The following is a 14,125-nucleotide window of genomic DNA, read 5'->3' on the forward strand; positions in this document are numbered from 1 at the left end:
AAGAAGGCAAGTGCCATGGGCAGCTACTTTCAGATGGGGATTTCCCACCCTGCATAAACTGGTGCTGTTCTGTCAAAGCTGAGGTAGCTACATAAGCAAGCACCAGGGCATGCGCCTCCTGAGCAGGCTGCGTCCGCTCCTGCGCTGAGGCTGCGTTCTGTGACTGGCTGCTGAAGGAAATGAGTCAAAGAGACTGACTGAGAGTGAAGGTATTACACTTGGATATGGCTGCATACTCTGACCAGTCCCAACCAACCAGTCTCCCCAAGGAGTGGGACTTCTGGAGGGCTGTCATGTCCTAACTGTGAGCCAGTCCTGGAGCTCTCCTTCCCTAGGATTCTTCAAGGTATGTTTATTTTTCTCAGGTGTATGAAGAAATTAGTTTGCACCTTATGAAGTCAGGCAAGTTGGATGTGGTAGAGGATCCCTTTTAAATAAAAGCAATACTGTTTTTAAACTTAAACAACTTTTTGTTATTCAAAATTAGTCAAATGATGCAACGAAGTACGTTTTTTCTGACTTATTTTAATAACAAAAAAAAGTTACTTGCACATGGAACAATAGTCCAACATAAATCTCTGCAAAAACACACACCCCGGGCTTTAATACTGAGTGAGCAGAGCTCAGCAATTAACAGGATTATAAAGTTAAAAGGCTACTTTTCTGGTTACTCACATAGAGTAGATGCTTGTTAGCCTTTCTTTCTTGCAACGCATTGAACACTTTCACTACACCGTGGCGGGCATTTTGTTGTCCAACCAGACTCTGCAGAGTATCTGCAACAAATGTTACTTCAGCTTATATTGTTTCACTCATGCTAGGCAAAACCTCCAGCTAACACTACTACCCACAAAGGAGGGGAAACAAAGACGCTGCACTTCATGGCCCTTGGTTACAAAATACATAGTACCCATTCACTCACCTTTTAAAAACACACAGGTAACTTAGGTCACAGGTTGAAAAGACACCCTTATTCTCAAGTTACCCAAGCTAAATAATACTGTATGCATCTCAATGACAACATTTTAAGTGTTTTAACATGATACATAGTATGTCTTTTAGGTAGTTCACTTCGCAGAGTGCAGTCTAACCTCATACATTATAGAATCATAGAATTGTTTAGGTTGGAAAAGACCTCTAAGATCATTGAGTCCAACCGTTAACCTAGCACTGCCAAGGCCACCACTAAACCATGTCCCTAAGCACCACATCTACACGTCTTTTAAATACTTCCAGGGGTGGTGACTCCACCACTTCCCTGGGCAGCCTGTTCCAATGCTTGACAACCCTTTCAGTGAAGACATTTTTCCTAATATCCAATCTAAACCTCCCCGGGCGCAACTTGAGGCCATTTCCTCTCGTCCTATCACTAGTTTCTTGGGAGAAGAGACCAACACCCACCTCGCTACAAGCTCCTTCTGGGTAGTTGTAGAGAGCGATAAGGTGTCCCCTGAGCTTCCTCTTCTCCAGACTAAACAGTCCCAGTTCCCTCAGCCGCTCCTCACAAGACTTGTGCTCCAGGCCCTTCACCAGCTTCGTTGCCCTTCTCTGGACACGCTCCAGCACCTCCATGTCCTTCTTGTAGTGAGGGGCCCAAAACTGAACACAGTATTCGAGGTGCGGCCTCACCAGTGCCGAGTACAGGGGCACGATCACCTCCCTGCTCCTGCTGGCCACACTGTTTCTGATACAGGCCAGGATGCCATTGGCCTTCTTGGCCACCTGGGCACACTGCCGGCTCATGTTCAGCCGGCTGTCAACCAGCACCCCCAGGTCCTTTTCCTCCAGGCAGCTTTCCAGCCACTCTTCCCCAAGCCTGTAGCGTTGCATGGGGTTGTTGTGGCCAAAGTGCAGGACCTGGCACTTGGCCTTGTTGAACCTCATACAGTTGGCCTCAGCCCATCGATCCAGCCTGTCCAGGTCCCTCTGCAGAGCCTTCCTACCCTCCAGCAGATCAACACTCCCGCCCAGCTTGGTGTCGTCTGCAAACTTACTGAGGGAGCACTCGATCCCCTCGTCCAGATCATTGATAAAGATATTGAACAGGACCGGCCCCAGTACTGAGCCCTGGGGAACACCGCTCGTGACCGGCCGCCAACTGGATTTAACTCCGTTGACCACAACTCTCTGGGCTCGGCCGTCCAGCCAGTTTTTCACTCAGCAAAGAGTACGCCCGTCCAAGCCATGAGCAGCCCTTTTCTCCAGGAGAATGCTGTGGGAAACGGTGTCAAAGGCTTTATTAAAGTCTAGATAGACAATATCCACAGCCTTTCCCTCATCCACTAAGCGGGTCACCTTGTCATAGAAGCAGATCAGGTTGGTCAAGCAGGACCTGCCTTCATAAATCCACACTGGCTGGGCCTGATCACCTGGTTGTCCTGTACATGCCACATGATGGCACTCAATATGATCTGCTCCATAACCTTCCCTGGCACCAAGGTGAGACTGATAGGCCTGTAGGCCGGATCCTCCTTCCAGCCCTTCTTGTAGATGGGCATCAACTGGGACCTCCCCGGTTAGCCAGGACTGCTGATAAATGATGGAGTGGCTTGGTGAGCACTTTCGCCGGCTCCCTCAGTACCCTCGGGTGGATCCCATCCGGCTCCATAAACCTGGGTGTGTCTAAGTGATGTAGCAGGTCGCTAACCATTTCCCCTTGGATTATGGGGGCTTCATTCTGCTCCCCATCCCTGTCTTCCAGCTCAGGGGGTTGGGTACCCAGAGAACAACTGGTCTTACTATTAAACCATTATTAAACCATTCACTTAAATACACCTTCAGCCACAAAGACAGAATTCCTACGACAGTTAAAACAGATTTAGCACTTCAATTGCCTCTCAGTCTTCACAGAAAATACTTCCCCAAGTAAGCAGATAAGAGAATTGTAAGCCAATTATTTACATTTTGGATTAAATTAGAGAATAAATAATGATCCAATGCTTGATCATTAATTTAAGGTGCATTCAGCTATGTCCTGACATATCTCTCCAAACTCAGACACAAAAAAACCAAAACCACAAACCAACTATGGAAGGCTATTCTAGGTAAGTAGGTGAGTATATACATAGAGAGTAAATGGATGGTTGTTTACACATCAAATGATGAATATCTTGCATGTATACCTGCTGCTATTTTTTCAGTAAAAGTTGATTAAACAACCTAATGCAAGTGAGTATATGAGATATCTCAGTGAAGCCATAAAATAGCTCATTAAAGTACATTCTATTTAGATGGAGGGGAGATAAAAAGCATTCAAGCTATGTTTAAGTGCATTTCCAAGGGCTAAAGGGAATGAATTTTGGTTCTTCCCAGTTAGGTGCCTTTGGGTTTACGTGATCTCTGAAGAGTCAGAATTATGTAACTGGACTCCCTGTCCTGTGAATGGGACGGGACGGAGCGACTCAGAACGGTGCCCCAGAAACGCGCGTGCTGAAGAGGAAGCTGCCTGGCCTTGGGGTGTAAGGGCAGGCAAAGGAAAGTACTGGAAGCCCCACTCAATCTGGGATGCTTCTGTCCAGGCTGCAAGTCCCTCTAACATTCAGTGCCCTGAAACCTCTTATCAGAAATAGACAGCAACACACAACACTGACAGCACGGGTAGGCCTCCCTCTTCAATTTTGAACTGTAAGAGGAAGAAGTAATTGGAGTGGTGCCACTCTCCGTATTTGTCAAGTAGTTCCAGGTAGCAGAACCACCTGGTACTTGCTCACAGAGAACTAGCAGAGAGTCTTGACTTCACTTAGGTTCCTTGATGAATATTACACACAGACAGAAGTACAGTGATACTGGATTTTGCATCCACCAGTAATACCTGAATCCATGCCCTTTACCAGATAGACAGGAGAGGCAAAGAGTAAGGCCAAAATTATCCTTACTTATGCAAATAACCATAATTTACAACTCTACAGGAAAAATCTAACATGCAGCAGAACAGTATTTGATTAACCAGTTTCCTTACTAGTTATTAAATCTGTGATTAAGCAGAATGAAAGTGATCTCACCTGGAATGTTTTCAAGTAGTTTTTGCTGTGCTCTCTGTTTTGTCTCTTGCTTTTGTGCATCGCTTTTGGCTCTCGGTGGCGGTGCTAACTTTCCATTTGGCCAAAAAGCATCTCGAAACACACCGATGTAGTAAACAAGCATTGGTTCACTGAACATCCAGTGTACAGTGTCACGGATTTGCCTGTAAAGAAGTGTAGAAAGGAGCACATCAGAGCTGGTCTTTCACGTTTTATGCAGGTTTATTCTTTTTACTCCTGAAAGTGTGGAAGCGATGCTCATTTTCATGTAATTATCCCGATTTATCTGAGCTGATTTCACCAGCATCACAGCAAGTCGTATTCAGCTCTGGGTGCTCTAGGATCTAGGTCACTCCAGATACCTGACTGAGATGTGAAGAAGGCCACATTTCAATGTAATCCACAAACATATATTACAAATTACAAGTACTACACTGAAATGTGTATATATTTCGAGGATGGGCAGTACAAAGGCTCCACTGGGTAAAGACATAAAAATCAGCTAACTAATTGTAGCAAACTCCAAACTAGTTGCATGCACAGATGTGCCTGGTGGGATAAAAACAGATGAAGTTTTGATAAAAGCGCAGTAAGTTCCCTCACAGGCACCAACAGCACATTAGTGAAGGCATTACAAATGGAGATAGCAGCCTCCTCCAGTGGCTCACTGTAGCCTTCAGCACAGTCTGAGGCTCCAGGCAGTACTGCCTAACTGTGCCACAGTACAGCCGAAACCCTTAAAATCAATAAATGTAAAAATTCAACCAACATGTAAAAAGCTATATAGCAACTTTGCATGCATGCTGTGCTCACACACACACTCTCTCTGTCCCCTCTCGAGTGTCTTTCATGCTAGTTATCAGTGTGTGAACAAATGAACTAATCAATTTAAAACTCAGCAAATGGATACTGTCAGAGACCATCAGTTCACCAAAGTCAACTGTGTGACTTTCCATCACTTCTTGTCCAATTTACCTCTACATAACATACGTGAGAGGTTTTAAAAGCCATGCTGGTATGTGCAAATTTAGTCACTGACTGGACGAAGGAACAGCCTGTTCTGCTGGTAGATTTCTGGGCTGGCTGTGACACTTACCTGCTACACCAAAGCAAAATAACGCATTTCATCAGATTCTCAGTGGCCCTTTGCCTATGTGAACGTGCTACAGAAATCACAGATTCACAGACTTTCATAAGAAAAACACCATCATGCACAAGACATCAGTACTGATCGAAGAGTCATGGGAAAAGTGTTTGTATCAATCACCCGCTCTACTGAATCAAGTTTTACTGTAGGCCTTTGTATCTGACAAGAAAAGGAATACTTTTCCAAATTTTTTCTGACCAATGATACAGCTTTCCACATGAAAGGTGCGTACAGACATGCACGTTTCCTTCATAGCCTTGTCCAGGCCTCACTTGGCAGACACGTCTTCAAATGATACAGAAAAATACCTTCATGAAAACACATCACTGTTACACGTGTACTGGTTTCATGTTATAAAATTAATGCTTCTCATCATATATAAATATTATTTCAGTCGCTTTAGAGAAATATGTAATTTGATTTGAAAGGAATTACTTAAAATGGAAATCTAGTTTCAGATCTGGCAAAAATCTTCATGGGACTGTAAGGTAAAGCACAAACTAATAAAAGCCATTCAGAGCCAGGCCATTCAGAAAAACAGGATACCAAGTCATTTTTTTAATATGTGTGTATATATATGTATAAAAAAACCAAGAAAATATATTTATCAATATATATATTTTATATATATTATATATACTATTTATAGATATTATATATATATTTTATAAATACTTTTTTATATATATATATAAAAAAATACATATACACATAATGAAATCCCATGAAATATTGTGTTCTTCCAAAACCAAAGCCCTGTGTAGGGGAAAAAATAAGGAAAAAGATAATTCACATATCTGTGTCTTCTCTAATCAACATAACATATTTGCAAATTGAGCTGTGGAAAACAAATGCAGATTATCATATACAACAGAACGTCCAGATTTATTTTTTTTTTTTTAAAACAATTCTGCTCTCAGCCTTTTTTTCACAGAACAACAATGCAGGTTCATTTAAAGCAACAGCTACTTACTTGTTGATAGTTCTTCCAAAAGTGACTTGTACTAGTGCAATTAATGTTTTTCTGACCCATTTGAACACTAGAACAATGAAAAATGACAGAAAATAAAGATCAAGAGGTTAATAACATTAGGGAACCCATGATCATGTCCAAACACTTTCCCCCCCGTCCCCTCCCCCGAAAAAACCAACCCACCCCTACAGTAAACATATCTGTTACAATCCTTTATAAGATTTCACTAATTGTACATGGGTCTCATTTTTCTTGACTGCGTTCCCTGTACTGCTATATGGTTTTTAAGTCTTGCAGATTACATAAACATAGCCGTAATATGCATTTGTAATTTATACTCTAAACTTTTACGTTTAAGAATATTTCAATTTTATTGAGAGCCATACAACTACACAAAACCCTTCTTCTACTAGAAAAAAGAAAACCCCTCAAAATTCACACCCTTTTCATCCTACTAGTATAATGTTGTACATACAGCAGCATCATTAAAATTCTGAAAACATCTTCACTCAAATAAACCAAGCAGTTAGCTTTTCATTACAAATAAAGGAAACAAATGTGAGTGATTCCTAGTAATTACTGGTTAATCTTTCTTTCATGCTGTTCACCATCAGCACAAGAAAGTCTATATTTGGAAGATACATCTGCCATTTTTGGAAGGTGCTGCATTTTGTAATAGTCACCCTGTGAATAATTTTATAGAGCATCAAGTGTGGCTGCACATTCAAATAGAAACAAAAGTAGTTTTCTTTATTACCATCATTCAGTTATGTAAAGGAGGAAAAAAAAAAATCTGGCACTGAAAGATGCCACAATTCTAGCACTTTTTCCACTACACAAATTGTAGAACTAAAATGCATACATAATACACTTAAAATGGACCTTAAAATTATGTTGCTTTGTCAGTGAAATGTTCTGTAATAAAGCCATCTTTCCTTCCTCATAATTCATACATTCTAGCATGCAGCCTATTTACAAAAAACATGCTTTTGCACTTTTCTTTTTTTTCCAGAATTTTTTTTTAAATGAAAAATGTAAGAATATTGAGTGCAAATGCTCTCCCCTACCAGTTACATTTTTACTGCCATGTTATATTGGAACGTCACTTTTGAATGAAAGCACCAAAGTTATGAACTACTGAAGAACAGCTCTGTTCCAAACAAACTGCCTATATAGATTGCAAGAACATTTCCACTTATTGAAACAGCAGAAAAATATGAATTACAGTGCCCCAGATTTCTTGGCCAACAGATTCCACTAGCAAATAAGCAGGTTTACAGCTTACTTCCTCGCAGCTCAAAAATCTCTCCAATCAGCATGAAACATGGTTCAGCAAGAGAGTCCCTTTTCCCATCCACCTCCTCTCCGTAGTCTGACAGGTCACTATCCTCTTCCGTTTCTTCCTAGGAAGAGAGACACAACATGGGTATGCACTGCAGTTTCCCATCCTTCTTCCAGAATGGATTTACTGTTCCCATGCTCTCGGGAAGGAGCACAGGCAGCCCCCTCAAGAAAGGGCGTTGGAGCCACCGACTCTGCTGCTGGCAGGATCTGGCAAACAGGAACCTCACCAGGGATTTTGAAAAGGGATTGCACTTCCCACCAGACAAGAGTGATGTGGACACTCTGCACTGCTGGAGTCATCACCACTGCTAGATCTTCTGCCTGCAACCTTGCCCCAGTAAGCACCTTAATGCTGCATGGATCTGCCCAGATTTGCAGGGTCCCCTGCCTATATTGCCCTGCCAAGACTTGCTGGACAAGGGAAAGCAGGTGATATGGGAGCCATGCATTGCTAGGAAGCAGGTGAGAGCTGCAAGGAGGAGATGGCACTCAGAGGTGTTTGTGATTGCAAAGCCTCCCCTGACACAATACCCATGAAGGACGTCCAGGATGGGGAGCTAGCCAGCTGGACTTGTTTGCAACACACACAGCTAGGAAGAAAGGGGGAGAATCTGGTTATTGCACAGGGAGAAGCAGGTAGCTGGCTGCCCTGGAGAGCAGACAGTGCCTTGCACAGCTGAAGCCACTCAGCTTCAGGCACCAGCAAGTTGTCCTTGCAGTAAGCCGGGAACCAAACCCGGCAGCGGAAGATGAACTGGCCACTGCAAAGACAAGCACCATTCCCAGGCAGAAACATAGTATGGTGATACTTAGTGATACTTAGTGACCTGAGCCTGAGGATACCAAAGGGAGTAGAGTTATTCAGAATAGACTCACAAGAGAAGAATGGATGGAACCACCTCAGTTTTGGTGGTATCATTTGTTCAAGAATGAAGAGCAGACAGCAGGTTGTTTCTCAGTGTCATGAAGATCTGCTTCAGCATCAGGATTACACCACCTACCGTTACTCGTGGCAGCTAGCACATCCCTTTGCTTTCCTGGATCTTCCTCTGCCTGCCTATGCTTAGAGCAAAGCCGCAGTGAGGATGACCTGACCCCCACTGAGGCTGGTGCAACACACCAGTCTCTGGTTCGGGAATGGTCATTGCCTTCCTCTCTTCCCTATCATTCCATCATCTAAAACAGCTTCCCCGCCCCCATCATCACTTAGTCTGGAAAACCTGCTCTCCTGGCTCTATTTCTCTTGCATTATTTTGGTGTCTTTCTTGGCCTTATTCTTACGGTCACAATCTCTCAGTCATCCCGTGCCTGTCATTTGAACCCTGCTATACAGAGAGTATTCTACAGTGTCTCAGCTGTACATCAGTTTGTCTTACTCCTTCCTCATGCTCTCCAAATCCCATCTAAGGCCCATCATAGACTTCGGGTACATTTCCAGTCCCTGAATCTTCTCCAGGCATGGCACTGCATAGTAGTTTATAAATAAATAACTCCAGTGCTGCATATTCCAACACTTACATATCCTGTACCCTTCACTTCCTGTGCCACATTTGGCATTTTCTCTAGCGCTGCTCGAGATGCTGCTTCTCTCCTCGTAACCAGAAAAACAAAAGAAAAAAACCCCACAGCACTGAAGCGCACTGTAAACGTCCACATAGACTCCCGTTTACCGACTTCCACAGCTTGATGAGTCCCCAGCTTTTAAAGCTTTCTGCTAGTGATCAGCGAAGCTGTGACTGAGGGCAAGGAACAAAAAGCCACACCACGCTGACAAGAAATGCCACACAAGGAAACCACAAATCATTACCCGTCTTACCACACAAACACACAAATTCACTGACGATGAACAGAGTTTTCTCCAGGGACACTGTCTAGAGCAAACTCCAGTCCTGCTCACCATCTTCCTCTGGTCAACAGGCTTCTTGGCCCCTCGTTATTTTAATTATTCAAGAAATTACGTTTTATTTAATTTTTCATAGTAGACATCATTCCGTATTTTCAATAAGCACTTGGGCAACAGAACAGAAAATAAGCTTACTGAATTTCCAGGTGAGCTTACTGAATTTGTAGTTGAGCCCACAGGGTGCAGTTTGATAAAGACAGATGCAAAGCAGCAATAACTCACTGTGTAAATGCAGGAAATGAAACAATTGATATTGATAAGACTACAGGAGAAGAACCCAGGGCCATACTGCTGTGGAAAAGGCAAGTATAATACCATGATGTTTAAGCACGAACATTGTTTGTATGACATACATACACAAATAGATATAAAAATAATTTTCATACATGGGAATAGGAAAACCTAGTGGGACCATCGTGTAGTCACCACATTTCCAAGAAAAATATGAATAATCTGGTAAGCCCAAGGCAAAACCATAAGAACTAAATAAAACATAACCTAACAAAAACTAGGAGAAATTGGGGCTGCTCAGTCTAAGAAATAAAAGAATAAAAGACAAAAGGAAAGTAGTAATGCCTGATAACTGAGACGATCCTAACCCACACTGTTCTGTGTTTGTCGCAGACAGGAGATTTAGGTTAGACAGTAGGAAAAGGTTTCTAGCCATGAAGATAGCTGAGAACTGGGATACGCTCCCTTGCTTGGCTAGAGAACATCAGTTATCAGAGGTTTAAAAACACGTTAGACAAACACGTGCCAAGAATTTTGCCAGTACGGTTGAGTCTGCTTGGAGCAGAAGGGTAAACCCAATGACCTCTCCAAGGTCCCTGATCTATTTTTCTGCTGTTCAGTGAATCCCCTATAATTTAAAAAAAATGCAATGAGAAGTGTACATTCTTACACCAAAGTGCATTTTCTACCCATTAACACTTCATAAACCTAAAAGCCTTTCCTCTAGATATCAACTGTGTTTTTTCCTCCGATTTGGTTTTGGTCTTGAGAGCTAGGAAATATGTTCTAAAGCTAGCCCTGTCCAGGGAGCTGTATATTTAAGAGATCTGAAATTGCTGCAATACCTAATCCTGAAAACAGCACTCAAGAGGTAATATTGTTGTCCTAACACATACTTGAAAAATGTGAGACGTTAAAGGCAAAGAGAGAGTTGTATGAGAACATTCTCTTCCACTAAGTCCAAATACAAACTAAACTAGGAATTCTTACTTAGAAAGTAAATAGCAGCTTTGTAATGTGCAGTTTAACACAACTAACTTCATTAATGACTGTGTACCTTATGATTTAACCCTAGTTTAACTGCTTTAGTAAATTATCCAAAATGCTATCACTGGGCAAGACTGAGCTGAATTAAAGCTCACACTGAAAGACAAGGGTGTCCAAGAAAAATTAGAGCTGACTGCAGACCGCCTCACAATTCCCCTCCCTCCACTTAATTTTATCATTATTTTAAACTAGGACAAATATTTGCCATACTGATTCAGAGGGTCTAACAGTTTCCTATACTCTCTCTGTCTGTGTTCTGTTGTCTCATCTTATGTTTAAGCTTAGGGAAGGAGGGGAGAGGAGAGGGAAGGTGGATGTGAAGCAGAATGGTCTTTGCATTTGCACAGTGCCTGGCATAATACAGTCTAGCCAAAATTAAGCTCCTAGTCCCACAATAACGAGTAAGAAATAGTATTAAATGTAAACTGAGTAAGAAGTTATGTTCTGAGTCCTCTGTTGCCACACTCTCTGGGCATTTTTTGCTCTACTTCCTTCAGTGTTTCAGTACCAGTTGCTTCATTTCTGCTTCATTTCTTTGTTCTCTCTCCTCTCTCATGCACTGTCATTACAAACTCCCTTTCCTTCTCTCGTATTTCCTAACTATCTCCTCCTACACACATTAATACATTATACGTGCAGTCTGGCTTTTTTCTTGAGGATATTTTCCAATTAAATAGTGAAATACAAATAGCTTCATTCTTCATGTTTCTATGCTTTTATGCTACTTCTACCTAACAGTCATTTTAGTGAACATGCTTTTGTTTTTAGAATTGCAGTACTTCTATCAAAGTGTAAAACCACCTTCTCAAACTTTCTTTATATTTATTACTCTGAAATGAGACATATGCATTCAACATCTAGGTGCAAACACAGTGCAATTTGGCAAAATGAAAATATATAGAATCTTCTTATTCCTGAGAGATGCAAGACCACCTTTTTGCCTATTAACAGACTAGAACTGTGTAAGTTTCCCAGACTCCATTTATCCTGCAGAAGGCCTATCCACTGCTTGACAACTACAGCATGTAAGAAAAGAATTATTTCATATAACGTGTAACTAAAAAGGGAATAGAAACAGCTCCTTGGAGGCTGCATATGTGCAACATGAACCACATACAATAGAGCACCATGGAATTGTGGGCAATTTTAGTCAATGAGCTATTTTAGTCACTAATCTATTCTTCACTGAATTTTGAAAGACAGTGGTTTTTTATCCCTTAGTATCAAATTCTCAAACTGGTTTGCCCACATGGGCTCCTGCCTGTATTTGCAAATTCCCTCAGTGAGCCTGTACCATTTGCCAAAATTCTTTGTCAAAATTAGCTTTGCTTCAGAAGTTGTCCAGAAGTTAAGGACACACAACTGTTCCCTGCCAAGAGAAGCTTCCTAAAAGAGAATTATTTTTACCTGTCAAAACCCCTCTGAAATACACATGTCAAAAAGCACAAAAAGTGGGAAATTCTGCTATAAAAAATAAACAATCCCACATGGACTGTAATTTGTTTATTTGTGATAGGTTACACATTTGGCTGTATATATTTATCAAAGGGCAGAAAACTTATTGTATTAATAAACACATTTTAAATTCATAGACAGCTCTTATTTCTGACTCTTTGTTCACTTAGAGTAAATTAAAAATGACCTTTGGAAATGCCTTCCAATATTACCTGCCACGCAAATGCATTACATTAATGGCTCTCCCTGCTTACTTTGAATAAGTAATTAAATTTGGGAAGATTACTTTTCTACCACTTACCTCCTGATGAGAAAACAAATCACCAGGAAGTCGTTCTAGAAATGAGGAGAGTGAAAAAGACGACTTCTTCCCTTGCACATCAATAACTTTGAGGTGCTCTGGGGAAGGGCTCAAGAAGGCGTAAAGTGCTTCACTCTGGCAGAGTCTTTCATCAGAGAGCAATTTCTATGAAAGTAAAATAATGACAGAAACAACACATGAATTAAATATTTCTTGTTAAGGAACAAGATGTGTCAGGACATCCAATAAAACTGATTAAGACATGGCTCAGAGGTAGAGTGAGAAAAAAAATCCATGTCTCACAAAGATAGTTCAAAGATACTTTAAGAAGTTAGTTCTAAAGCATTAGAACTAGCAAGATTCAAGGTTTTAATCTTACAACTTTCTTTTTAAATAAAAAAAGTTCTAATCTGTAAGAAATTTGTTGTGAAGTATTGTAGTTAAAAGTGGCAATTACAGGATTCATTATTTACTATTTCTTAATGAATCAAAGTTTAAATTAACTTACCACTAGAGGAATGTTTATTATCAGCCAAACTCATCTCAACTTCAGGCATTTTACACAACTTTGACATTTATAGCATCAAACCTTACATCTGACCTATTTGTTCTAGGCTCTCTCTTTAGTCAATAGAGAGACAACATCCACTCCAGAGGCATGATTCAATTCTCCTGTTTAGACATCTGTTGTTTTTGTCTTTGTTTTCTTACCTGCAGAAAGTTATTAAGCTGGTTCTTGGATTTCTCCATGAATTTCTGGTCTATGGATTTGAAGGGCAGCTTGCTGAGGGAAGGCAACTGAACTTTCTTTAATGATGGAAAACACTGTGTAGGAGAAAAGAGAGCCCACTTAACATACATGTGCAGAAAAACACAGGTGGTTCAGAACGGAAATGAAAAGACTCCTTTGTACTCTCATCTCCCTTCCACACGCCTTGAAAAACACCTTCCCTTACCCACTACTACAGGCTGACACATCTAAACCTGTCCCTTCACACCACCATCATTATTTATCCCTTATCAGACAGAAAGGTTAAAGCACTGTAGAAGGGAACATTCTCTGTCCCCAAAAGCTGTCTTTTCTAATATCTCCCTGGAAACCAGAGACAAAAATCTAGTTTTTAAAGCAGGCTCTTGCATGAACAGTGCAGAGCATATACCATTTTGACATTGGGTTAGTCCAGTAAAACATCTGTTATTAAGGAAAAAAAAAAAAAAAATTATAAACAAGTTTTATAAGCATCTGGCAGAGGCCAGAAATATGCAGATAGAAAAGGCTGAAAGCCAAAAGCCTGGCATAAAACCTGGCAATATTAAATTTTTATCTGGTTTTCCTCTCTCCAAGCATCATTCTGACAAATTTTAGCAATTTGCATCTTCTCCCTCCCCTAACCGAGATTCGTACCTCACTGAGTTTCCGGTGTAGGTTCTGAAACTCACTGAGCTTCCTGGGAACAGTCCAGTTCTTAGTTTCAGCTCCACCAACTTCTTGTAAACTCACCATGACAGAGTAACAGGGCACTTGTTCTCCATTCTCTTCTAAAACCTTGTGGGGAAGAAAACAACAGATAAGGTATACTACTTTGAAAGCAAACAGTGGAACATTTGGGCTGCCAGATAACTGGCTTGCAAATTCAGTCGTCATCACTGTCCCGTGCTTCTCTTACAGTTTGAAGGCTACACATGGAGCAATACTCTTAATGGA

The 14,125-nt window shown here is 41.2% G+C and overlaps 1 protein-coding gene across 4 annotated transcripts in view; it reads right to left on the reverse strand.

The window, feature by feature from the left end:
• Positions 1-14,125, reverse strand: part of SNX25 (sorting nexin 25) — an 89,974-nt gene that overhangs the window by 1,202 nt on the left and 74,647 nt on the right. For 2 of the 4 annotated variants that reach the window (XM_075149235.1, XM_075149236.1), the window contains exons 12-18: positions 13,826-13,966; positions 13,132-13,245; positions 12,421-12,585; positions 7,425-7,542; positions 6,140-6,206; positions 4,002-4,183; positions 676-776 (exon numbers count right to left, since the gene is read on the reverse strand). In XM_075149235.1, coding sequence (XP_075005336.1) covers positions 676-776; positions 4,002-4,183; positions 6,140-6,206; positions 7,425-7,542; positions 12,421-12,585; positions 13,132-13,245; positions 13,826-13,966 — 888 coding nt within the window. Of the gene's footprint in view, positions 1-675; positions 777-4,001; positions 4,184-6,139; positions 6,207-7,424; positions 7,543-9,324; positions 9,405-12,413; positions 12,586-13,131; positions 13,246-13,825; positions 13,967-14,125 lie in introns of those variants that run through there. The other 2 variants (XR_012673502.1, XM_075149237.1) reach the window with 2 other exon arrangements.

This window comes from Calonectris borealis, chromosome 4, assembly GCF_964195595.1.
Source record: "Calonectris borealis chromosome 4, bCalBor7.hap1.2, whole genome shotgun sequence".
NCBI classification, from domain to species: Eukaryota; Metazoa; Chordata; class Aves; order Procellariiformes; family Procellariidae; genus Calonectris; species Calonectris borealis.